Source organism: Nilaparvata lugens, chromosome 13 (assembly GCF_014356525.2).
Source record: "Nilaparvata lugens isolate BPH chromosome 13, ASM1435652v1, whole genome shotgun sequence".
NCBI lineage: Eukaryota > Metazoa > Arthropoda > Insecta > Hemiptera > Delphacidae > Nilaparvata > Nilaparvata lugens.
Genome location: NC_052516.1, coordinates 6,640,421 through 6,664,910, shown reverse-complemented (window position 1 = coordinate 6,664,910; position 24,490 = coordinate 6,640,421). Strand labels below are relative to the sequence as shown.

Below are 24,490 nucleotides of genomic sequence, written 5' to 3'. Positions count from 1 at the left end.
GGATTTCATGGAAAATGCGACTCTTTCAGATCAAATTTATTCATTGACAATAGATACAATGCAGGTAAAAACAACAAGCATTCACCCAAAAACTGCTTTAAACCTTAATTTGGAATACACAGTCTAGAGGTTGTGTAAATGATACGGTAACTTAATTCATACACTATTTTGAGTCCAAAAAAATGTATGTACTATTAAATGTTCACAATCATTCATATTAATAAGTATTTAATGAAATATCTCCAGCTCCTTCTGTTTGGTGAGGAATTTAGATGTTCAAAGATGAATAAATAAATGAATATTTTATTGGTCATATTTTCAGAATAGATAGACCATGTATTTATAAATGGACCATGATGCTGTAGAATGAATTCTTTAGAAGTTATTAATGGAGCTGACAATATCCAGCAGTGTAAGTTGACTTATCCTATCAGAAACGATGCTATAAATCACTTCGTTTGGTGTTTTTTCCATTTCTGAAACCACATCGTAAGCAACTTTTTCTGAAAAGTCGGCTGCCAGTTGACTGAGGAGAAGAGCCATGTCAGCATCTCCCATCAGGTTCTCAAAGTTCATCTGAAAATTGTTATAATTTGTTGAACAATATAGATAGAAATCTTACAAAACAATAATCTTCCATATAAGGTTCTCAATTTTGATTCAAGTTCAGGTAAGAAAAGCTCAAATATAGGGATAACTCTATAAATCTAAGGGTAGTTTCTGAGCTCGGGATTTAGCTAAGTTCTAGACTTGAAACAGCTGGAGTCAGAAAATTAGCTTTCCAAAACGGGGTGTAGTCGCAGTTTTTATAAAAGTACTGTAGTTGCAGTTTTTATTTTCTCATTTTTACTTTCCTTGCCCTATTACCATATAGGTAAGGAAAGTATTGCTTTCCGAAAAAAATTAAGGTACCCCAATTTCTAAATTTCTATACGTTTTCAAGGTCCCCTGAGTCCCAAAACTGGTTTTTGGGTATTGGTCTGTATGTGTGTGTGTGTGTGTGTGTGTGTGTGTGTGTGTGTGTGTGTGTGTGTCTGTGTGCACGATATCTCATCTCCCAATTAACGGAATGACTTGAAATTTGGAACTCAAGGTCCTTTCACTATAAGGATACGACACGAACAATTTCGATCAAATGCAATTCAAGATGGCGGCTAAAATGGCGTAAATTTTGTCAAAAACAGGGTTTTCGTGATTTTCTCGGAAACGGCTCCAACGATTTTGATCAAATTTATACCTAAAATAGTATTTGATAAGCTCTATCAACTGCCACAAGTTTCATATGTGGAAAAATTCTAGGAGCTCCACCCCATCTATGCAAAGTTTGATTATAGATTTATCTAAATTTTCCCAAAAATCCATGATGTTATATTCATGGATTTCATTGAAAATGCGACTCTCGCAGATCAAAATTATTCATAGACAATAGATACAATGCAGGTAAAAACAACAAGCATTCACCCAAAACTGCTTTAAACCTTAATTTGGAATACACAGTCTAGAGGTTGTGTAAATGATAACTTAATTCACACACTATTTTGAGTCCAAAAATGTATGTACTACTAAATGTTCACAATCATTCATATTAATAAGTATTTAATGCAATATCTCCAGCTCCTTCTGTTTGGTAATGAATTTAGATGTTCAAAGATGAATCTTCAGAAGAATAAATAAATAAATATTTTATTGGTCATATTTCTAGATTACATAGACCAAGTATTCATAAATGGACCATGATGCTGTAGAATGAATTCTTTAGAAGTTATTAATGGAACTGACAATATCCAGCAGTGTAAGTTGACTTATCCTATCAGAAACGATGCTATAAATCACTTCGTTTGGTGTTTTTTCCATTTCTGAAACCACATCGTAAGCAACTTTTTCTGAAAAGTCGGCCGCCAGTTGACTGAGTAGAAGAGCCATGTCAGCATCTCCCATCAGGTTCTCAAAGTTCATCTGAAAATTGTTATATTTTGTTGAACAATATAGATAGAAATCTTACAAAACAATAATCTTCCATATAAGGTTCTCAATGTTGATTCAAGTTCAGGTAAGAAAAGCTCAAATATAGGGAACTCTATAAATCTAAGGGTAGTTTCCGAGCTCGGGATTTAGCTAAGTTCTAGACTTGAAACAGCTGGAGTCAGAAAATTAGCTTTCCAAAACGGGGTGTAGTCGCAGTTTTTATAAAAGTAGTTGCAGTTTTTATTTTCTCATTTTTACTTTCCTTGCCCTATTACCATATAGGTAAGGAAAGTATTGCTTTCCGAAAAAAATTAAGGTACCCCAATTTCTAAATTTCTATACGTTTCAAGGTCCCCTGAGTCCCAAAAACTGGTTTTTGGGTATTGGTCTGTATGTGTGTGTGTGTGTGTGTGTGTGTGTTTGTGTGTGTGTGTGTGTGTGTCTGTGTGCACGATATCTCATCTCCCAATTAACGGAATGACTTGAAATTTGGAACTCAAGGTCCTTTCACTATAAGGATACGACACGAACAATTTCGATCAAATGCAATTCAAGATGGCGGCTAAAATGGCGTAAATTTTGTCAAAAACAGGGTTTTCGTGATTTTCTCGGAAACGGCTCCAACGATTTTGATCAAATTTATACCTAAAATAGTATTTGATAAGCTCTATCAACTGCCACAAGTTTCATATGTGGAAAAATTCTAGGAGCTCCACCCCATCTATGCAAAGTTTGATTATAGATTTATCTAAATTTTCCCAATTATCAAGCTTCAGATACAATTTAAACAAAAAATTCCAAATGGAAAAGATTGAGCATGAAAATCTCTAGAATTAATGTTCAGTAACATTTTCACCTAAAATTGAAAATAAGCTTTAAATTCGAGAAAATGTGAAGAGATAGCAGACCTCATGGGTGTCTCCAGCGTTATTGCCCTGTCACCAGCTGGCTCAAATCTTTGAATAGTGGACTTAAGATGCGCGGGAACACTAGCGTCAGGTGATCAATTTTCATAACGGCAAGGAAAGTTGTGTGAGTGCGCCACACCAGATTTTTATAATTTGAAACGTTTTTCCTTGACAAAACTATACATTTCTAAATATATCATACAAGCTGAAACTTTACACTAATTTCTCTTTATTTTATTTTGTGTTTTATTCTCTAGCTTTTTGAAATTTAATTCAAATATTACTTTTACAATGACTACGACTACGTCCCGTTTCGGAAAGCCGATTTTCTGACTCCAGCTGTTCAAAGTCTAGAACTCAGCCAAATCCCGAGCTCGGAAACCGGCCCTTAACCCTTAATCTCACTATAAACCTTCGTTGACTGGACTGTAGGCTGATGAAATTGGTATATTCTGTTGTTCTGTCCAACAGTACAATCAAATGAAATCAACACACTATAATAGCTGCAACAATCGTAGGGAGATGCATTAAATAATACATGAAATTGAAGAGAATATGATGCTCTATGAGCTCGTCATGATTAGCAAAAATTTTTCCAATTGAGTGCTAAAGATACACTCTAAACGTAACATAAGCCTATCTGATACAATCTTGGTTTTAAATTTTTAAACTGATGTGAAAAGTCGTCCGAGAGTGACTTAATCTTAAGTTTTTAAGATTAGTATTAATTTAAATGTAAATGAGCATCTAATAATTATATTTATTTATTTGAATATTACAACGATAATATCCCTATGCGATAGTATCCCTCTAGCTGTAAACTATTTGAGGGATATATAAAAATAATCCATTCTTCTTCTTTTTCCTTTTTTCTTTGATTGAAATTCTTGTAAATGAATGTTACTTTGAAATTTGAATGTATGTGACTATTGTCTTTGCTTACCATTGTTTAGCCATTACAAGTAATAAATTGAATTATGGTTAATTAAAAACTAAAAATGCCACTTAATTCTATGATCTGCAACTTCTCAGAATTCGAGACTTTTGATTCCACTGTTTTTTGGTTCATCTAACTTCAATGTGATATTAGCTTATTTTTTCAATGATTTAGACTATATTATATAAATATTGTAGTAACATATGTAATGTATTTATGATGTGATGTTTATGACTTGTGTTAATATTGTATTATATACGATGCATAACATGAAAATAAAATTGAATTGAATTTCTTCTTTGGCTGTGCCTTATCCCATTTAAATGGGGTCGGCATTCCTTCCTCTTAGTCTGCCTCTCCACAAAGCCCTATCCAATGCTTGCTCTCTCCTCCAACCACTCTCCCGCAAGTCAGCCGCTATTCTATCTCTCCACCTCATCCTAGGTCTACCTCGTCCTCTCACACCATCCAAAACCAAATCCTGCACTCTTCGTCCAACATAATCCTCCTCCCGTCGCTGTACATGTCCGTCCAAACCACCTCATCCTTGTCTCCTGCATTTTCTTCCCCAGTTCTTATCTATTCTTCAATGTTTGATTCCATTACGAACTGCTTGTTAAATAATCACTTTGAACAATTAATTACGACATAGCAGTCAGGTATTTATATAAATAAAAGCTATAAAAAAGCTAGCTTTTATTTATATAAATACCTGACTGCTATGTCGTAATTAATTGTTCAAAGTCTTATTTTATCTCTTCTTGTCACCCCACACATCCATCTTAACATTCTCATCTTCAGTCACTTCCATCTTTCGTTCCTGTTTCTTTGAAATGGGCCATGTTTCTGTTCCATACAGCATAGCTGGCCTCACAACTGATCTATACACTTTTCCCTTCATTGGAAAATTCACTCTCTAATCACAAAGAACACCACTCATTTTTCTCCAGTTCATCCATCCACAATTTATTCTATGCTGTATTTCTACATCAAGCCCTCCATCTCTCTGTACACTTGAACCCAGGTACTTAAAACTTGCAACTGGTTGGAGTTGGTTTCCTTCAAGCTGTAAGGGTAGCCCATCATTGTTTCCCAATACCATGTACTCTGTTTTTGATCGGCTAAATTTCAGTCCCCTTTCCTCCAAAGTCTTCCTCCAGCTTTCCAGCCTTTCTTCCAACTGATCTTTGGTAGGTTCACAGAGCACGATGTCATCTGCAAATAGCATGCACCATGGTGCACCTCTTGACTGCAGCACCCACGACATCCATGAGCAGATCAAACTTATATGGCTAAGTGCTGAACCCTATATAAAAATAATCCATTACATACAGTAAAATAATCAATGACAATAGTTCTGTTTTCTTAATCGACCTCTTCATATTTCTTCATTTTTTTGTAACTGATTGTTCTGTTTTGTCCATTGCAACATAATTTAGCTTAACTTAACTTATAAAATAGAAACCAATGAGCTTGAGGTGTGGCTTGGAGATAAGAAGCTTGAACTAGCTAGAGGAGAGCAGATTATCATTTAGTGTGAGAATTTGGTATGTATTATCATAGATAAAATATAGTATACGAAGGTATCCCATGGTATATAGGTCATTTCTTAAGTAAAAATTCGACTCAGTCACTGTCAATGTTTTAGAACCGTTCCATGAAATAAACACACACACACACACCTATAATCAAATTCTACAGTTTTTATTTCATTTCTCATGTTTTAAAACTTCATTTTATAGATTAGAATTTGTGGAAGCTCAAGCCAGGTTAAACGGAAGTTGACGAACTAAATATCTGTTTGCCAAGTTATGTTCAATCTAATAGAATTTATAAGGATGGAAATAGTATATTTCGCACCTAGAGCAGAAAATGAGATTTTTCCGGCTCGAAATCGGTTTTCAAGTCCGAGGCCGTAGGCCGAGGACTAGAAAAGATTGAGAGCCGGAAAAACATTTTTGCCCGTGGTGCGAACGCTATTTTTCGACACACACAAAAATAAACAATATATAACTTATGAGAATAGTTGTTCCGAAAGCAGAAGTGGAAGGTGATAGCTCTAGCAAATCTGAGGTAATCTGAATATCAGGAAATAGTCCAAGTATTTTTATTTTTCATTCTGATTTGTCTAAATAACCTAAAAGATGATGTTCAATTATGTGGGAGGTTGAGTTTATACTTTTTTATTCTTTCAAATGACAATAAGATTATATTTTATTATTATAAATGTTTTAATTATTGAATAATGAACACAAATAATAAAAAGATTTTTGATCAGCTGTTTTTTGATCACCTTTCTTAGTTCCATGTTAGCGGCTGGAAAGGGTACTCTTTCCGGCCTAGGCCGAATTAATTTAATTAACAAAATATTTTATCTTGATTATGAAATAATTGAAAAATATATTTTCTCGTTTGATAGAATAAAATTTTTTATTTTAAACGAGAATGAACATTATTTACATCAATGAACCTGTATCAGCTACTGTCTATAAGAAGTCATTAAGAAGACAGAGGATCGGCAACGTTGTTCTCCTATCTTTCTCCACTGTCATTATAACGTGGACCTCTCTATAGAATCAGGAGTATGCAATAGGCCTACTGTCTTCTATTTACATAACACAGCAGGGTTCGAACAGATAAGAGGTATTCTCAAAAATATATATTCGAGGAATACTGTATCCTTTGCATTAAAACTCTACCGTATTGGAAAAAGTAGTTTCCATTCATTTTCAAAGTAAACTTGCAAAAGCACATTTTTTATGCAAATAATTATTATTTTTGAGGTAACATTCCTCCTATGTAGGTAAAACGAATAGCTTTAACTATTCATCTAATTGAATGTAAGGAATGATAAATAACTGAAGATGAAAAATCCCAAACCATCTCTCGATGAAGATAAATCAGTTTCTCTCTTCATTTTTTAAGATAATATATTAGAAGTAGCTTTAATAAAGTATTTGACACTTGCATAAGTTTAATGAAACATGATCAATCTAGGAAATTAATTTACTATATTTCAATTCATATCAATGAATATTGTAATAAATTTGAGGAGTAATTATATTCTAATATTAACTACTCACCCTCAATCCTTGAAGATCCATAAAATGTACATTGAGATTATCCATTTCCAATGGATTATCTCCCTGCTTAGGACTTAATTCTGCTGTTATTACCAACCTTATATCGTCAATGTTTATCCTGGGGACAATAAACAGATTAATTTGATTTTATTTCTTGTGTTATGAACTGAAAAATAATAATAGGCTAACGTGTACCTTCAGATTAAGCCTACTTGAATGTAATTATTATGAAACGAAAATCCAAATTAAATGCTGTAAATCACCCCGAAGACTTCTGCTACTGCAAATATTGACAACAGGGTAAACAGATAGATGGAACTTCGATGAGCGCTACTATTCAAAAATTATTTGTCAGCCCGAGAATCGAACCCAGTACCTCCTAATTGCCGGTCAGGAATGCTTACCCTTACACCAAACTGACAATCTCTGGATAGCAGCGCTACTTGAATGTTATTTAATAAGGTATACTTTCCCTTGAGGTAAACTTGGAAATACCTCTGAATACAACTATTGCATTATAGCAATATGAGAAGATATCCCATGGCATAGGTCATTTATGTTCCAAATTTGAAGACATTTTTTCTTAACTCAAGCCAATTACTGTCGACTACTGTCTATAATAACTGTTATGTTGGGGTAAGAGTTCAAGAACGGCACAGTATTAGAGACTATACTAGTGTCACATAGCTTCACCTAAAAACATACTACTAGTAGTTCTGTGAACAGTAGACCTCACGCAGTATTCTCATCCACGAGTACCCAATTGAAACTATAGACCTTATGGAAATACAGCAATAGACTGGCTTCTCCACACATCTGTGTAATCACTTTTCAGCTGATTTATGATGAATAATTCTATAGTCTGATTTTTACTCTAATATTGGCGTATGAAGGAGGCTCCTTTTTCCTTTTATATTATCCTTGAAATGCAAAATTTCAAAAAACCTTGTATATACATCGACGCGCAATTAAAAAGGAACATACCTATCAAATTTCATGAAAATCTATTACCGCGTTTCGCCGTGAATGCGCAAAATATAAACATATAAACATTCAAAAATTTAAACATTAAGAGAAATGCCAAACCGTCGACTTGAATCTTAGACCTCACTTCGCTCGGTCAACTAGGACTATCGGCTTGAGTTAACAGTGAAATTTAGAACATAAACGCCCGATACCATGGGATATCTACTTATGCTATCTTTTCTCTATGATTATAATTATTTATAGTGGATAAACAAAATACAATTTCAGTGTTATTTATCACATTACCTAAATAAATGGAATACTTATGGGAATGAATGAATACTTACTGGAAATCACCATCTCCAAATATAGGAAAAGCATCGTATGCCAATCCAGTCAAATTGTATGTGCCATTTATAAACACATCTTCCACTAAAACTTCCATTTGGATTTGCATCGTCAGAGGACATGTGAAGAGGTTGGTCCATTGAAGATTGGATGTATTGCTTACTTGACCATCGAAAATCATTGTCAACCTGAAATTATAACATAAATAATTCAGTTTTAATTTGAATGTTGTAGTGGAATGCTAAAAATTAATGAATTTATGAATTATTTTGGTCGGTTATGAATTAAATTGAAATGAAACTTAGAGCCACATCAAAATTTGAAAGGGCTGGAACAGCTAGTGGTTAAAACTTGAAATGCACCACATTTTACTATCAACTTTAAATACAATTTGACTCAATCCTGGATCAAGTTGAACTATGTTTAAACCATAAGGGCCTTACTGTAACAAATGGAAATTTGACTACAATTTAACACTTTGGTCAGGAGCGCCATTTAGGGGGGGCAGGCCCCCCCCAAGGATCAGATAAATATTGAAAATACGGGTCTATCTACACGAATCCTTAGAATCTCATTCTGATTTAATTCTTTTTAAACAGTAGTAGTTTAATTCCTTCTACAGTATCAACACTGTAGCCAAATTGCCTTGAAAGTATGGATACGTGTACGGAGTAATAAAGAATATATTTTTCTCTGTGGTGTAGTTGAAGCTTGAATATAGAATGGGTACAATATTATTGATCAGGGCACAATAAGTGAGTTATTGCAAAAATTTCAACGTGAGAATTACCAAGTTGCAAGATGTCACAGTGAAAGCAAAAGAAAGGGCACAATCAGACAATCAAAAATGTATGTACTACAGAGTTGGTGAGAAATATGGGAACAGCTTAATGTTTATTTAGCTTTTTAACTGAAAGTTATTCTCCAATTAGAATATGATACTAATGAAACTGTTGAAATTGTAAAAGAAAAATTTATCTTTTCCATTATTTTAAGAAATCTGTTTCAGTGTAGTCCTACTCTTTAGGGCCTCTCTGTAGACCTATATTTCCAATAAATATTTCATGATTTAATAACTAATAATGTAAATGTTTGTATTGATACTTCAACCACATTTGTATAAAACTGGAAAAAATGAAACAAATAATAACATCTTCGAATGTAGCATCTATGGGGAAAAACCCAGGACCATTCATCCTTTGGGGGTATTCCTTCCCCCCCTCATACCTCTTGGTTTTTGCCCCCCCCCTAGCAGTTTGGTGAAATGGCGCCACTGACTTTGGTTAATGAACAGTTCAATTCTAGCTTTAATTAATAGGTTAAAGGATGACACTAAAGGGGTATATCACTCTTTCACAGTGATATAGCCTACCCATTTAGTGTCAATCTTTAACCTATTATTTAAGGTGGAATTCATTTATTCAAATGATTATCGATGAATAAAGATAATTAAACAAAAATCCAAAGTTAAATGTCCTCACTGTAAATTTTCCTCTTCAACTTTTCGTTTAATGCTGAACCATTGTGGATCAACGGAAGGCAGATCATGTTCTTTATCTCCATTTTTCAGTATTTTTTTCAGCTTCTCCAACATTTTTGACACAATTTCTTTGGGATCCAAGTCTTCCTGGTTGTGCTGATCTGGAAAAATTAATTATTTCAAATCAAGTAGGTCTGATTTAATTATTTCAAGTGATAATTGTGTATCATTGAACCAATAAATGCATAAAATGAATATTGTATAATAATTATTGTAACGTTAATGGAATTGTATATGATAATACTAGTAGTTCTGTGAACAGTAGACCTCGCGCAGTTGTAAACCACAGTCTCCTCTGATACTGTCCATCAGAGTAAATTCTGTCCTGTCCTGTCGTGTCGACGAGATATCGGTGTATAAACGACCAATGGCTGTTTGGGTTGTTGTATCGACTATGCTAATAATTTGATGTGAACAGCTATGCTACTATCATCAAAAGCTTACCGAGTTGAAAGCAGAGAAAATTCGGGAGAAAATATTATGCCTGTGAGACAACTTGACTGTATGTTTTTTTTGGCTCAATAAAATGAATTTGAATTATGCTACTTCAAGTTATCAATGGCATACCTCACTGCATGCAATTAATAGTCCACACAACAGCTGTTTTTTCACTAAGTTACATTGAGATATTGTAAGCAGTATGGGAAATTCCTCCACGATATGGAAAATTACCAAATATGTAAGCACGGACGCCTCCACCAAATATGTAAGCAAGTTGGGAAACGGCGGGAGAAGCCTCCACCAAAATATGTAAGCAAGATATGCCTACACCCAATATGTAAGGGGAAAAGAACTATGAATACAAGAAATGAACAGAATAACTAGAACTTAAATGAGTCTTTAAACTATTTACATTTGAACAAAACAAGATTAATTTGATTATAAAACAATGAATTAATATGAATTAATGGGGAAACACTAGCTTGCTGCTAATGAGGATTCAATGTTTGTGGTTATGAAAAATTTAAGAACAATGATTCAGTAGTCACCTACCTTTTTGAAATAGCTTCCCACTTTGGCATCCACTGGTATTTCGCGGCGTTAATTATTAATTAAAAATCAAGATAACTGATTACTCAATCACGCAAGTTTATTTATGCCGATCACATTGGGCTTGTTACTCAAGGTCGAAATTTTGATCAGCTCCAAATTGTGTTGAATGAGGACTTAGAGTTAATGGCAGAATACTTCCAGCAGTGGTTCTTGAAGCCAAACCCGTCCAAAACTGTCTCAACAATATTCCATCTCAGTAACCAGCATGCAAAAAAGACAATTGATCTCAGGTTATGTGGCAAAAGAATATCTCATCAGGAAGCTCCCCGTTACCTAGGAGTCAGACTTGATAGATCCCTCACATATCGACAACATCTGCAGGGGTTGAGAGATAAACTGAAGACAAGGCTAAATATCATCAGCAAACTTGCGGGAACAACCTGGGGTTGTGACATGAATGCCCTTCGAACATCAAGTCTTGCACTTCTGTACAGCACAGGGGAGTACTGCTCTTCTGTCTGGGCTCGCAGCAGACATGTTGAGAAAATTGATACAGTTTTCAATGAAACTATGAGGAAGATTAGTGGGACATTGAGACCAACAGAGACTGAGTGGTTGCCTGTGCTCAGTAACATCATGCCTCCAGATCTCAGAAGGTTGGAGAAGAAGAACAAGTTCATTTCCCAGTTACAACACATTCATGAGGATCTCCCAGTCTCAAGAGATTTGGCTAACCCTCCACCAAGGCGCCTCAAGTCAAGAAGATACTTGAGACTTGACGAGCAAGAGGAAATTAGAAGTGCAAGGGAGTTATGGAGACTGAGATGGTTGCAGGGAGAGGTCAGGAACAAAGGCCTTGTGGATGACCCAAATGACATTGTTCCTGGCACCCAGCTGAGACGTAGAGAGTGGTGTGGCCTTAACCGGTTCAGGACGCAGGTGGGAAGGTGTGCTGAGCTGATGACAGCATGGGGATACACATCTGATCCTCTGTGCCAATGTGGACAAATCCAATCAATGAACCACCTTATATCTGAGTGTCCACAATACTCCTATCATGGAGGGCTGTCGGCCCTCCATGATGCTGGAGAAGATGCGTGTCAGTGGCTCCAGAACGTTCTAAATTCTATTAGTATTTGAAATATTAAGTTTAAAATTATGTTTTTTTTTATAATTTTGGCCTATGTATGCATATGCATATATATATATATATAAGATAACTGATCCAATGAAATGGGTTCAGATCCCGTCCTATTCAATAATACAATTCTCTTTAAACTGCCCGAACTGCGACAGGAAAACTGTATTATAAAACAAGAGCAAAATCTATCCCCTCCACCAGAACAGCCGGACTTTACTCACAGTCCTAACGAACGAGCTCACACACCGACCAAAAGAAAAGTTTTGGGTATTAAATATAACTCAGTCAATGCCAAACATAAAAGCCATCTCAAGTACATATTTTTATCTGTCGCACAAGCGGCACGTTTGTTATTAAAAACAAAAGAGAAGCTACATTAATTTTGACAACAAATGAAATAAACAATCTTTCTGTCGATGACAAAAATTGTTCAAAGACAAAAACACTGTTCATTAAACTTTTCTAAATTAAAACTCTAAAATCCTGATCAATATGAGATAAATATATGATTCATATATATGTCCCATATGACCAGGTGACAATATTGAATTGCATGCAATTCATAATCCACTCGACAGCTGATTTATAATGAATAATTCTATAGTCTGAATTTTACTTTAATATTGGCGTATGAAGGAGGCTCCTTTTCCTTTTATATTATCCTTCAAAATTTTCCAAAAACCTTGTATATACGTCGACGCACAATTTAAAAAGGAACATACCTGTCAAATTTCATGGAAATCTATTACCGCATTTCGCCGTAAATGTGGAACATATAAACATGAATACATAAAAACATATAAACAAGAGAAATACAAAACTGTCGACTTCAATCTTAGACTTCACTTCGCTCGGTCAATGATATAGCTATCTCAGATTATCTATCATTCATTCATTAAATCAATAAATGCATATTGAATCAAAAATGAATATTGTAAAATTATTATAACATGGATTGGATTGTATATTAGAATTATAGAATAGCTAGTGTTTCAACCTGATAACTTAAAACTTTATTCATGTATTTCAATACGCTTCATTCATTAAAGTTCATCATAGACCACCATCAATCATTTATTGAAGTTTAGTTGTTATTTATTGAAGTTTTTTTCAGTCATCCAATAATGACAGTTTGACACGTTGTGAGGCAAGACTCCTCCTTATCAAAATTTCAAATAATTTGACAAGATAGTGATATCTCGATTATTTGATATTCAATCACAATTTATAAACATGAATGAAAATATGCTATTGAATGAAAAAGACTAAGAAATTGTCAAAAACCACAGATTTATTGATACTTAGAAAGACCGGTTTCGGTTATTACACCATTGTCAATCTCTGATAAACAGTTTATCTTTTCATTCAATATGAATAATTACCAAAATATCAACTTCTCAACGACACAAAAAGTAAAATATGCTATGTTTATAAAAAATAATTATAGTACCCCAAAAAATTAATAAAATAAAGAATACAAATCATAACACTTAAATTATTACTTATTATTTTATTAATTTCAAAGGGCACTTTAATTCGATTTGATAAATGAAATAGAGTAACCCTAAATTCATACAATTTATATTATCCTTCAAAATTTTCCAAAAACCTTGTATATACGTGGTTATAATAGGGCTTATGCCTAGGTGTGCTCATATTTATTTCGCTTTATGTTTTTGTCATCTGAAGCAAAACATATAATTTTCATTAGTATTTTTTGTATTGTTAGATGGTACAATGTTTTGTAATAATATTATGTTGTGCGGAATAAATTATTTTTTGAATCGAAATTGAATTGAAAAATTTAAGAAGATGCTATCTATGATATAACTTGGGAGAATAATAATACCGTATCAAAATAATTGTTAAATATCTAGGAGTATAGAAAAGTTGTGAATTCTTCATCAATTGTGTAGACATTTTCTAACAAAATTGGAATTTGTTGTATTTTACAATATTATAAAATGACATTCTTTTTTAGGAAGCTAACTTGATTACCTTTCAGTCCTTCTTTCAATTCAATTTATTTGCCATAATATTACTATCAAGTGGACAAAATGCAGTAAGCTAATTATAATTATAATTGCATGGTAGTGTTTAATTATGTTTTGGCCTATCTCGATATAACGTTGAATATGGAATAATAATGCAAAACACTTTAAAAAATCTGGTGTGGCGCACTCACACAACTTTCCTTGCCGTTATGAAAATTGATCACCTGACGCTAGTGTTCCCGCGCATCTCAAAGCTACTATTCAAAGATTTTAGTCAGCTGGTGACAGGGCAATAACGCTGAAGACACACATGAGGTCTGCTATCTCTTCATAGTGAATGATTCAATAGAATCAACGATAATTTGCACTTGAATAATCATATTTTCTCGAATTTAAAGCTTATTTTCAATTTTAGGTGAAAATATTACTGAACATTAATTGTAGAGATTTTCATGCTCAATCTACTCCACTTTTTGTTTAAATTGTATCTGAAGCCTGATAATTGGGAATCTAAAATCGAACTTTGCATTGATGGGGCGGAGCTCCTGAAATTTTTACAGATATGGGACTTGTGGCAGTTGATAGTGCTTATTGATGACTATTTTAGGTATGAATTTGATCAAAATCGTTGGAGCCGTTTCCGAGAAAATCACGAAAAACCCTGTTTTTGGCAACATTTTCGCCATTTTAGCCGCCATCTTTAATTGCATTTGATCGAAATTGTTCGTGTCGGTTCCTTATAGTGAAAAGACCTTAAGTTCCAAATTTCAAGTCATTCCGTTGATTGGGAGATGAGATATCGTGTACACAGACGCACATACACTCATATACACACACACACACACACACACACACACACACACACACACACACACCACACACACACACACACACACACCACACACACACACACACACCACACACACACCACACACACACACACACAACACACACACACACACACACACACCACACACACACACACACACACCACACACACACACACACACACACACACACACACACACACACACATACAGACCAATACCCAAAAACCACTTTTTTGGACTCAGGGGACCTTGGAACGTATAGAAATTTAGAAATTGGGGTACCTTAATTTTTTTCGGAAAGCAATAGGCTACTTTCCTTACCTATGGTAATAGGGCAAGGAAAGTAAAAATGTCAAATATAAATACAATATAAGTCTTAATATGTTTAGTTATATAATTTTATCTCATTTATGTCATAGTAGAAACGATTCATCTCATACTATGTATGATTTATTTTTTCGCAATACACCTTATATAATTCAATAATTAATAATTCAATCATAGCCTACACGTCTATAATTCAATTTCAATGTCGTAGTACGTTTTTAGAACAATATTCTTAAAACATAGGACTAAATAAAACATGACATTCTACTTTTCTCCATCATTCAGAATGATTGGAAAATGATAACAAAGACACAAAAATTTTATATAGAATAAAGTGAATTAATAAAATGAAAAGGGTACTTGATAGCTTTCATTGTGTTGCAATCATTTCAGTAGATCAAGCCCTAAAAAGAAAAGTGAGTAATTAAAATAATGTACTACACTAAAAATAGAAATTGAATACTCAAACAACAAACGTACCTGATACAGTATCATTGTGCGAAATTTGATAAATCAAATTGTTGTTCATTTTATCTATATTCCATTTCAAACTTTCCACTTTCTCCCCCGTTCCAATCCAAAATAAAAACAGAAAAGTAGCTACTGCTCTTATCAACGTAGACATCCTGAAGAAGATATTGAAATTAATAAATTAATATAACAGTTAAATTTGGGAGAGGAATAGCACAAGGTTACCTTATTTTCTCTCTTCCAATAATTTTTGATGATGTACTTATTGTATGAATCAATCAATAATAGAACGAATTATATAAATTGTTATCATTATCATACAATCATATGTATAATACAACTTATTTTTTTCAATCTTATGACCACATAGGATCACTGTAGTCTCTGGTTGGTCCTCTTTCTTTGTTTATTCGTTTCAATTCTCTTCATTCCTTCCCAGTACCTTTTCATTCTGTCAGATCTTTCTTTTCTCAATTCATCTGAACAAACCTGCTGCCTTCTCCTAATTGTTTTTATAGATAAGATCCTCTTTCTGTCAGTGATGGTTTCCCTATAGATTTTTGTGCGATTTTTGACATCGTCAGTAGTTAAATTTAGTTCCGATAAGTCTTTTTTTATTTCCAGAAGCCAAGGAATTGTGACTCTGTCTGTTTTTGCACTCATGAATGTTAGGTTCTAAGAATATGTCCAAAGAAAGAAATTCTCTTTTTGCGCATTGCGTCAGTTATTGGCTCTATTTCTCTGTAAATCTGTTCCCTTGGAAGGATTCTGAACTGGTTCTACATGTCTTTTGTTTATGCAGGTTCTAAGAATCCGTCTTTCAACTCTTCTTATAGTTTCTTTAATTCCATTACCATCAATATTGAAAAGTGTTTCACTGCAATACATTGCTTGCGATCTTAGAACTGCCTTGGAGTGTTTTGTATGAATGGAAAGACTTTTTCTCTTATTAGTGTCCGTAATTACATGCTGTCCCTTGCAAAGCTTAGAAATTCTTACATTTCATGAGGCCTTCAAACTAAGATTATTACGTGATCGTCTCTCCTAGATATCTAATAAGCCAGTATATATTGTAATATACATAAATAAAGTACTCATCAATCAATCTCTCTCTCTCTCTTTCTCTCTCTATCTCTCTCTCAATTTGGTAGAGAGTTAGTGGGGAGGATATTTTTAATATTCTTCCCAAAGAATGGACATTGATATGTCCAAAGCTCCGCCACTTTATGTAGATGCATAACAATATGATTATTATCTATAGTTTTTATATTACAATTGCTTTTCATATCATATCCAGTTCATAGTTTTTCTTAGTCTATATTATGTAAATTCATCTATAACTTTGCTGTATTGTAAGCTATTGTATATAAGTGTATAAGCCAGTATATATTGTAATCTCTTAAATAAGTACTCAATCAATCAATCAATCAATCAATCTCTCTCTCTTACCCAGTCGTGTGTTGATGGGAAGGATATTATTTTATATCCTTCTTAGGAATCGAAATATTTTGTTTTAAACACCGCCGATTTATGAAGTTACATTCCAATATTACATTATCGTTATTCTAATTGCATTCAATCTTTATTCTCATTGAATAATTTTTTATACTTTGTAAAATTCGTTGAATAATTAGTATCAACGTCATTCAATGTGAATTGGTGTTTAAGCCAGTAAATATTTTAACATACATGAATAAAGAACTCCAATCTAATCTAATCTCTCTTGCTCACTCTTTCTCTCTTTGGTACATTGATGTACAAACCCGATTAATATAAAGTGAAATAATATAAGTCTGAAAACTAACACTCACCTGGAGTTCTCTCTCACACTCTCACTTAATCCCACTCACTCTCTCTCTCTCTCTCTCTGTCTCTCTGTCTCTCTCTCTTAGGGTTATGTGGCAGAGAGGACCAGGAGTCCTAACTCCACCCTAGTAAAGGCATATAATCAATCAATCAATATCTATGTAGTTTGATGCACAAACCCGATTTGAACAGAGTGCAGTGTGTGACGTTGAATCCCGAAATAAACTAAGATTCATCCGATTCTATTCACAGCTGAATGATAACTGCAAATAAAGGTAGACTCTGCTATCTAGCCACTCTTCAAAACTTTATTATCGCTTGCATTATTCTATTTTCTCTCTTTCTTCTCTCTCTCCCTCTCTCTCCCTTTTTATATTCCTTTTCAACTCTGTCTTTCTCTCTGTCTCAGCTTTTATTATTCCTTTCTCTCTTTCTCTCTCACTATATATCTCTCTTCGTCTCTCTCTCTCTTTATCTTTCTCTTTCACTCTTTCCTCATATCTTGGTTATATTTGATACTCGATCAATCAACAGCTCCCAAAAATACAGTGATAAATAACGTCGTTTTCACCTTTCAATTTTTCACTCTCCACTTGATTGGTGAACAATTTTGTGATAACACTGCTTTCTTTCTGTATCTTTTCTCACTCCTCTTCTATCTCTCTCTCTTTAATCTTGCTCTCTCTCTCTTTCTCTGTGGTTTTTGGTAGAGAGTTAGTGGGAAGGATATTTTTAATATTCTTTCCGAAGAATGGACATTGATATGTCCAAAGCTCCGTCAATTGTCAGGATTAATTCACAATATTAATAGCAGTTATTTTAAATATACTTACCATTGTTTGAATAAGAAGATTCCATTTTAAATTATTAGCTTATGATTTAGAAACGTTAAGTCTCTACTCCTACATGCGACCAAGTGTTTCACTTATTTATTTATTTATGAAAAACTGGAAGCAATACAGGAACCTAGTTTCCAGGACCTTATGCCAGTAGTTTTTCACTTCCAGCCATATTTTACAGATAGAGATATAGATATTTAGAATAATATTATTTTTTTTCTGATTGTCACATCTTTGTACTGTTTTTGTGAATAAATTGAATTTATGTAGATGCATAACAATATTATCTATAGCTATTACCAATTGCTTTTTTCATATCATATGCAGTTCAATAATTATATTTCCTTAGTCTATATTTATCCAATCTATATTTTTGCTGTATTGTAAGCTATTGTATATAAGTGTGAAAGCCATACCATATATTGTAATCTATCTAAATAAAGTATTCTCAATCAATCTCAGTACCGTATATATTGTAATCTACCTAAATAAAGTATTCAATCAATCAATCAATCGATCGATCAATCTCTCAGGTTCTATCAGAGACACAATTTATTCTTCATTATCTATTGATTCATACGATAAGTGCATCATCAAAGTGATAGGGAGAGAATAAATAAGGTACCAAGCTTGTGCTATTCCTCTCCCCTCTAGATAAGGTTACACATAGTCCGAAATTAACTAGCAGTCGGAGAACAGTAGAACTCGCTACACTCACTAACATCACATCTCGCTAACTCACACACGCCCACTATTCACACACAAACACACATACAAATTGGATTTAGAGTATTATGATAGCCTATAGGTGGTAATAGGATCGGTGGGGTACGCTGAGAAATAGAAGCTCTTTACACTTTTCAGCTGGTATGCACGGTTGAAGAGATAAAAATCTGGTGTGGCGCACTCACACAACTTTCCTTGCCGTTATGAAAATTGGTCACCTGACGCTAGTGTTCCCGCGCATCTCAAGTATACTAGATCTGAGCCAGCTGATGACAGGACAATAACGCTGGAGATATACGAAGTCTGATATCTCTTCATAGTCTTAATTAAATAGAATCAACAGTTGCCAACAGTTTGCAATTGGATAATCACATTTTCTCGAATTTCGAGCTTATTTTCAATTTTAGGTGAAAATGTTACAGAACATTAATTTAATGTAGAGATTTTCATGATCAATCTTTTCCATTTGGAATTTTCTGTTTAAATTGTATCTGAAGCCTGATAATTGGGAATCTAAAATCAAACTTTACCTAAATGGGGCGGAGCTCCTGAAATTTTTACAGATATGGGACTTGTGGCAGTTGATAGAGCTTAACGATGACTATTCTAGGTATGAATTTATTCAAAATCGTTGGAGCCGTTTTCGAGAAAATCGCAAAAAACCCTGTTTTTGACAACATTTTCTCCATTTTAGCTGCCATCTTGAATTGCATTTGATGGAAATTGTTCGTGTCGGATCCTTATAGTGTAAGGACCTTAAGTTCCAAATTTCAAGTTATTCCGTTATTTGGGAGATGAGATATCGTGTACACAGACAAACATATACACACACACACACCACACACACACACACAACACACACAACCACACCACACACACACACACACACACCATACAGACCAATAACCAAAAACCACTGGACTCAGGGGACCTTGAAACGTATAGAAATTTAGAAATTGGGGTACCTTAATTTTTTTCGGAAAGCAATACTTTCCTTACCTATGGTAATAGGGCAAGTAAAGTAATAATTCGGATTCCAGAAAATTCAAAATTTCAAACATGTGATACAAGTAATAATGCCGCTTTGAAGGGCTGAGAAGAATGAGCCCTATTTGAACCTGATCCGATAAAGTATTCAAGAGCTAGGTTGATTTTTAGGGTTTCCGAGTAAAGGGCCGCCATCTTGAAACAGGGATGAATTTGAAAATTTTAAATACATAAGTTCTTGCGCCTTGTTTTGTATACTAAATTTTATCCAAATCGGACCATAACTGCGACTGTACAAACAAACATAACTGCGGTACAAACAAACAAACGCCGATTGACTTGGCTTCGCTTTGCTCATTCAACAACTTCCTAGAATACTGCAGTTTTCACCTATTAATTTTTTACTCTCCACTTGATTGGTACTAGTAGTTCTGCGAACAGTAGACCTCGCTCATGAATACAACTTTCAATCTAATGAGAAGGGCCAGTACAGTAAGTACAGTATATTGTGAAGATTTAGCCATGTCATCTATTATTTTTCTCCATTGAAAGTGCTAGAGACACTGCAGGGGCACCGGACTTATCAAGTCTCCATATTCACAATATAAACATATATTACAACTTTTCTAATAATTAATTATAAGGAATCGGTCAACTGACGGGAAAATGGAATATGCAGTATGCAATTTAGACGATGAATCGTCTCACAAACGATGGGACGGATAATGATTCTAAATAAGATGGGTTTGTTGGTGACAATGACAGGAGGTTGCTAATGATGTTTTTCATGAAAAGTAGATTCAATGTTATAGCTTGATAAATAATGCAGTTTTCACCTATAAATTTTTTACTCTCTACTCGATTGGTATACTATATTTTGTGATAACACTGCTCACTCTCTTTCTCTTCATTTTCCTCTCTCTTTCGACTCAACGGAAGAGTTTTTGCAATGCGAGGTATCTGATATGGGTTGATGAGAAATTATTGCAATATTGGTTTGATACTGATACACAATGACATATTTCAACTAGACTATAAGTATAATGAACTTGTGAATTTTATGATATTAGAATGTAACTGTTTCAACTATGTAACTTACAACAGAGGTTGTATTATAAATTGTTCCATTGTTTGACGATGTTTATTGCTTTTTTTCAATCTTGCCCTCTTTGAGGAAGACGCCGGCCAGGAAGAAGGAAAACATCTTGGTTAAAGGACCTGAGAGAGTGGTTCAACATTGACTCAACATCTCTGTTCCGAGCTGCAGTCAATAGAATCCAGATTGCATTGATGGTCGCCAATCTCAGTCGCGGAGCCGGCATATATATACAAGAAGAAGAAATGTTTTTTTTTGTAAAGTTTTACGGCAAATAAAATTTGTCAAGAATCGAACTGACTCTGATAAAAGGTTTCAAAAGAGATAATCCTATTTTGATAGCGCATCTCCTCAACCTTCCCCCATAGCAAGCCACCAGCCGGCTGTCACCACCTCATCCAGTCTACCTACAACTTCTGTGGGAACCGTGTCGCAAAACGCTTGTCTGAATCGCAGGTAATTATTTGCCGCTTGCCACTGTTAATTATTTCTATTGTCTGGAACTCCTTGTAAAATCGCGGTCTTCCGTAATCCAACAAAATTCTTGATTCTTCATTCTTCCCGTCTTTCTTCAATTTCCCATTTTCTCCCAACTCCAAATCTACCTTATAATCCCTGTAATATTTAATCGAGCTATTTTCCACTCTTCATATAAATAGATCTTCATATTATAAACGAATACTCGTACACTAGTCAAATATTAGTTTTTCAATTTATTAAATTTCAATTAGTAAAAACACACAAAACAAGACAAAAAAATACAAAGATTTACGAACAAATAAAACACAATAAAATGTTACAAATATAAAAAACCATGGGCTTAGGGTTGGGGTGTTTTGGAGAGAGAAAAAAAGAGAGGAAGATACCTAGCCAACTATGGTTTCCATGTAATAGGCAGGCAAAGAAGAGAAGAGAAGTAATGAGGAAAAAAGGAAGGGAGAAATGGGGGGAAGGAAGAAAACAGAGGAATAGGTACTTAAAATAAAGGTAAGCGAGTCCACTGAAAAATGAAAAAAACTAATGAAAAAAAAAAAAAGTAGTTTAAAAATCTACTTTGTGAAAATAAATAAGGACTGGAAATCTCGTGAAGTGAATAACTAAAAGACTTGACCTATTTCGGACTATTTATTTATTTATATAATATGACAATTTCCACTGAGTCTAGCAAGATCCATAGTGGTACAAAACAAGACATTTCAATTTCATTGATGTCATACATTGTACAATAATACAATATTGACACAAGTTAAATACATAGTCACATTGGTAAATTACATTGTAAAAATATCAAGATATTAAAATGGTAAAAAACAACTCAATTCGGTGACAAGATGACAAGAATGACATCATTTTAAAAATTTCTCAATTCAAAAAGCTCCATTACACTGTAATAGTATATTTCGCACCTAGAGCAGAAAATGAGATTTTTCCGGCTCGAAATCGGTTTTCAAATCCGAGGCCGTAGGCCGAGGACTAGAAAAGATTGAGAGCCGGAAAAACATTTTTGCCCGTGGTGCGAACGCTATTTTTCGACACACACAAAAATAAACAATATATATAAAATAATAGTAATTGTTTACTAAGCACTTCCGAAAGCAGAAGTGGAAGTTGATAGCTCTAGCAAAATCTGAGGTAATCTGAATATCAGGAAATAGTCCTAGTATTTTTATTTTTCATTCTGATTGGTCTAAATAACCTGAAAGATGATGTTCAATTATGTGGGAGGTTGAGTTTATACTTTTTTATTCCTTCAAATGACAATAAGATGATATTATTATAAATGTTTTAATTATTGAATAATGAACACAAATAATGAAAAGTTTTTTGATCAGCTGTTTTTTGATCACCTTTCTTAGTTCCATGTTAGCGGCTGGAAAGGGTACTCTTTCCGGCCCTAGGCCGAATTAACTGTGAGTGAGAATTCATCAAGATGAATTTGATGCGTTGATTGTCAATAGATGGTTTATGAAATACTATGAATCACACAAAATTCCATAATATTCTTTCCATATTCCATTTTAGGATGAATAAAAGCTGAGCTAGATTCAAAAAAATTGTAAATTATTTTGTCATTCTTCAGTAATAATGAATGCAATATGAACAACTCTCTTTTATGAGGTCAATCGTTTTTTCCAACATTTTCCAATGGGGGTGATAATAAATTATTTGTAAAGGTCTTTCAAGGAATCATTAACCACAGCTGGTACCATACCAATCAACTAAACTTCAACTCCAAACTACCGTATTAATACACTACCTCCGTAAACAAAGCCGTTGTGCATTCGTGTGACGTCAGCACGTGTGACGTCAGCACCGGTAGGGCTGATATAGATCAGCTGAAATCAATAGATTTTACTTTCCTTGCCCTATTACCATAGGTAAGGAAAGTATTGCTTTCCGAAAAAAATTAAGGTACCCCAATTTCTAAATTTCTATACGTTTCAAGGTCTCCTGAGTCCAAAAAACTGGTTTTTGGGTATTGGTCTGTGTGTGTGTGTGTGTGTGTGTGGTGTGTGTGGTGTGTGTGTGTGTGTGTGTGTATGAGTGTATGTGCGTCTGTGTACACGATATATCATCTCCCAAATTAACGGAATGACTTGAAATTTGGAACTTAAGGTCCTTCACTATAAGGATCCGACACGAACAATTTCGATCAAATGCAATTCAAGATGGCGGCTAAAATGGCGAAAATGTTGTCAAAAACAGGGTTTTTCATGATTTTCTCGGAAACGGCTTCAACGATTTTGATCAAATTCATACCTAAAATAGCCATCGATAAGCTCTATCAACTGCCACAAGTCTCATATCTGTAAAAATTTCAGGAGCTCCGCCCCATCAATGCAGATAGATTCCCAATTATCAGGCTTCAGATACAATTGAAACAAAAAAAAATCAAGTGGAGTAGATTGAGCATGAAAATCTCTACAATTAATGTTCAGTAACTTTTCACCTAAAATTGAAAATAAGCTTCAAATTCGAGTAAATGTGATTATTCAATTGCAAATTATTGTTGATTCTATTAAATCATTCACTATGAAGAGATAGCAGACCTCATGTGTGTCTCCAGCGTTATTGCCCTGTCACCAGCTGGCTCAAATATTTGAATAGTAGACTTGAGATGCGCGGGAACACTAGCGTCAGGTGATCAATTTCCATAACGGCAAGGAAAGTTGTGTGAGTGCTCCACACCAGATTTTTTATCTACGCTTTTTATCCTGTGCTGACGTCACACGAATGCACTACGGCTTTGTTTACGGAGGTAGTGATTAATACCAGTTCACAAAATTTATCTGTTTATTACAGCTGGTTACTTCAGATGCTAAATCATATTATCACAACATGATCATCTTTCTGTTCTTCGGTAGCCGCTCGGCTGACAATTCCAAAAACATAGGTCTGTAAAATGAATTAATAAATAACTGTTATTAACCCACATACCTATTGAAATTTCTGGTCAGAAACCATCCCCAATATTCACACAACATATTCCCAAAGTTTCATGCCGTTCTGTCAAGTAGTTTTTAAGTTTATAG

General features: G+C 34.2%; 1 protein-coding gene across 2 annotated transcripts; it reads right to left on the bottom strand.

Moving 5' to 3' along the window:
* Window positions 1-1,404: 1,404 nt before the first annotated feature.
* LOC111060230 lies at window positions 1,405-17,638 on the bottom strand. 2 transcript variants are annotated; one of them, XM_039439681.1, is made up of 6 exons: window positions 17,315-17,638; window positions 15,513-15,658; window positions 9,689-9,848; window positions 8,207-8,395; window positions 6,894-7,011; window positions 1,405-1,956 (listed from the first exon to the last, which is right to left on the bottom strand). In XM_039439681.1, exons 2-6 carry the CDS (start codon window positions 15,655-15,657, stop codon window positions 1,756-1,758), a joined length of 813 nt encoding a protein of 270 aa, XP_039295615.1. In that variant the 5' UTR covers window position 15,658; window positions 17,315-17,638; the 3' UTR covers window positions 1,405-1,755. The 2 variants fall into 2 exon arrangements, with proteins under 2 accessions (XP_039295615.1, XP_039295614.1); XM_039439680.1 differs by having other exon boundaries at window positions 1,537-1,956; window positions 17,489-17,572.
* Between the last annotated feature and the right edge of the window lie 6,852 nt (window positions 17,639-24,490).

Excerpts from the sequence above, each read along its gene's own strand:
- LOC111060230 (XM_039439681.1), bottom strand. The coding sequence starts at position 15,657 with ATGTCTACGTTGATAAGAGCAGTAGCTACTTTTCTGTTTTTATTTTGG. Across the intron at positions 8,396-9,688 it reads GTTGAAGAGGAAAATTTACA|GTTGACAATGATTTTCGATG; the intron begins GTGAGGACATTT and ends TTATAATTTCAG. Across the intron at positions 7,012-8,206 it reads TTTGGAGATGGTGATTTCCA|GATAAACATTGACGATATAA; the intron begins GTAAGTATTCAT and ends TATTGTCCCCAG.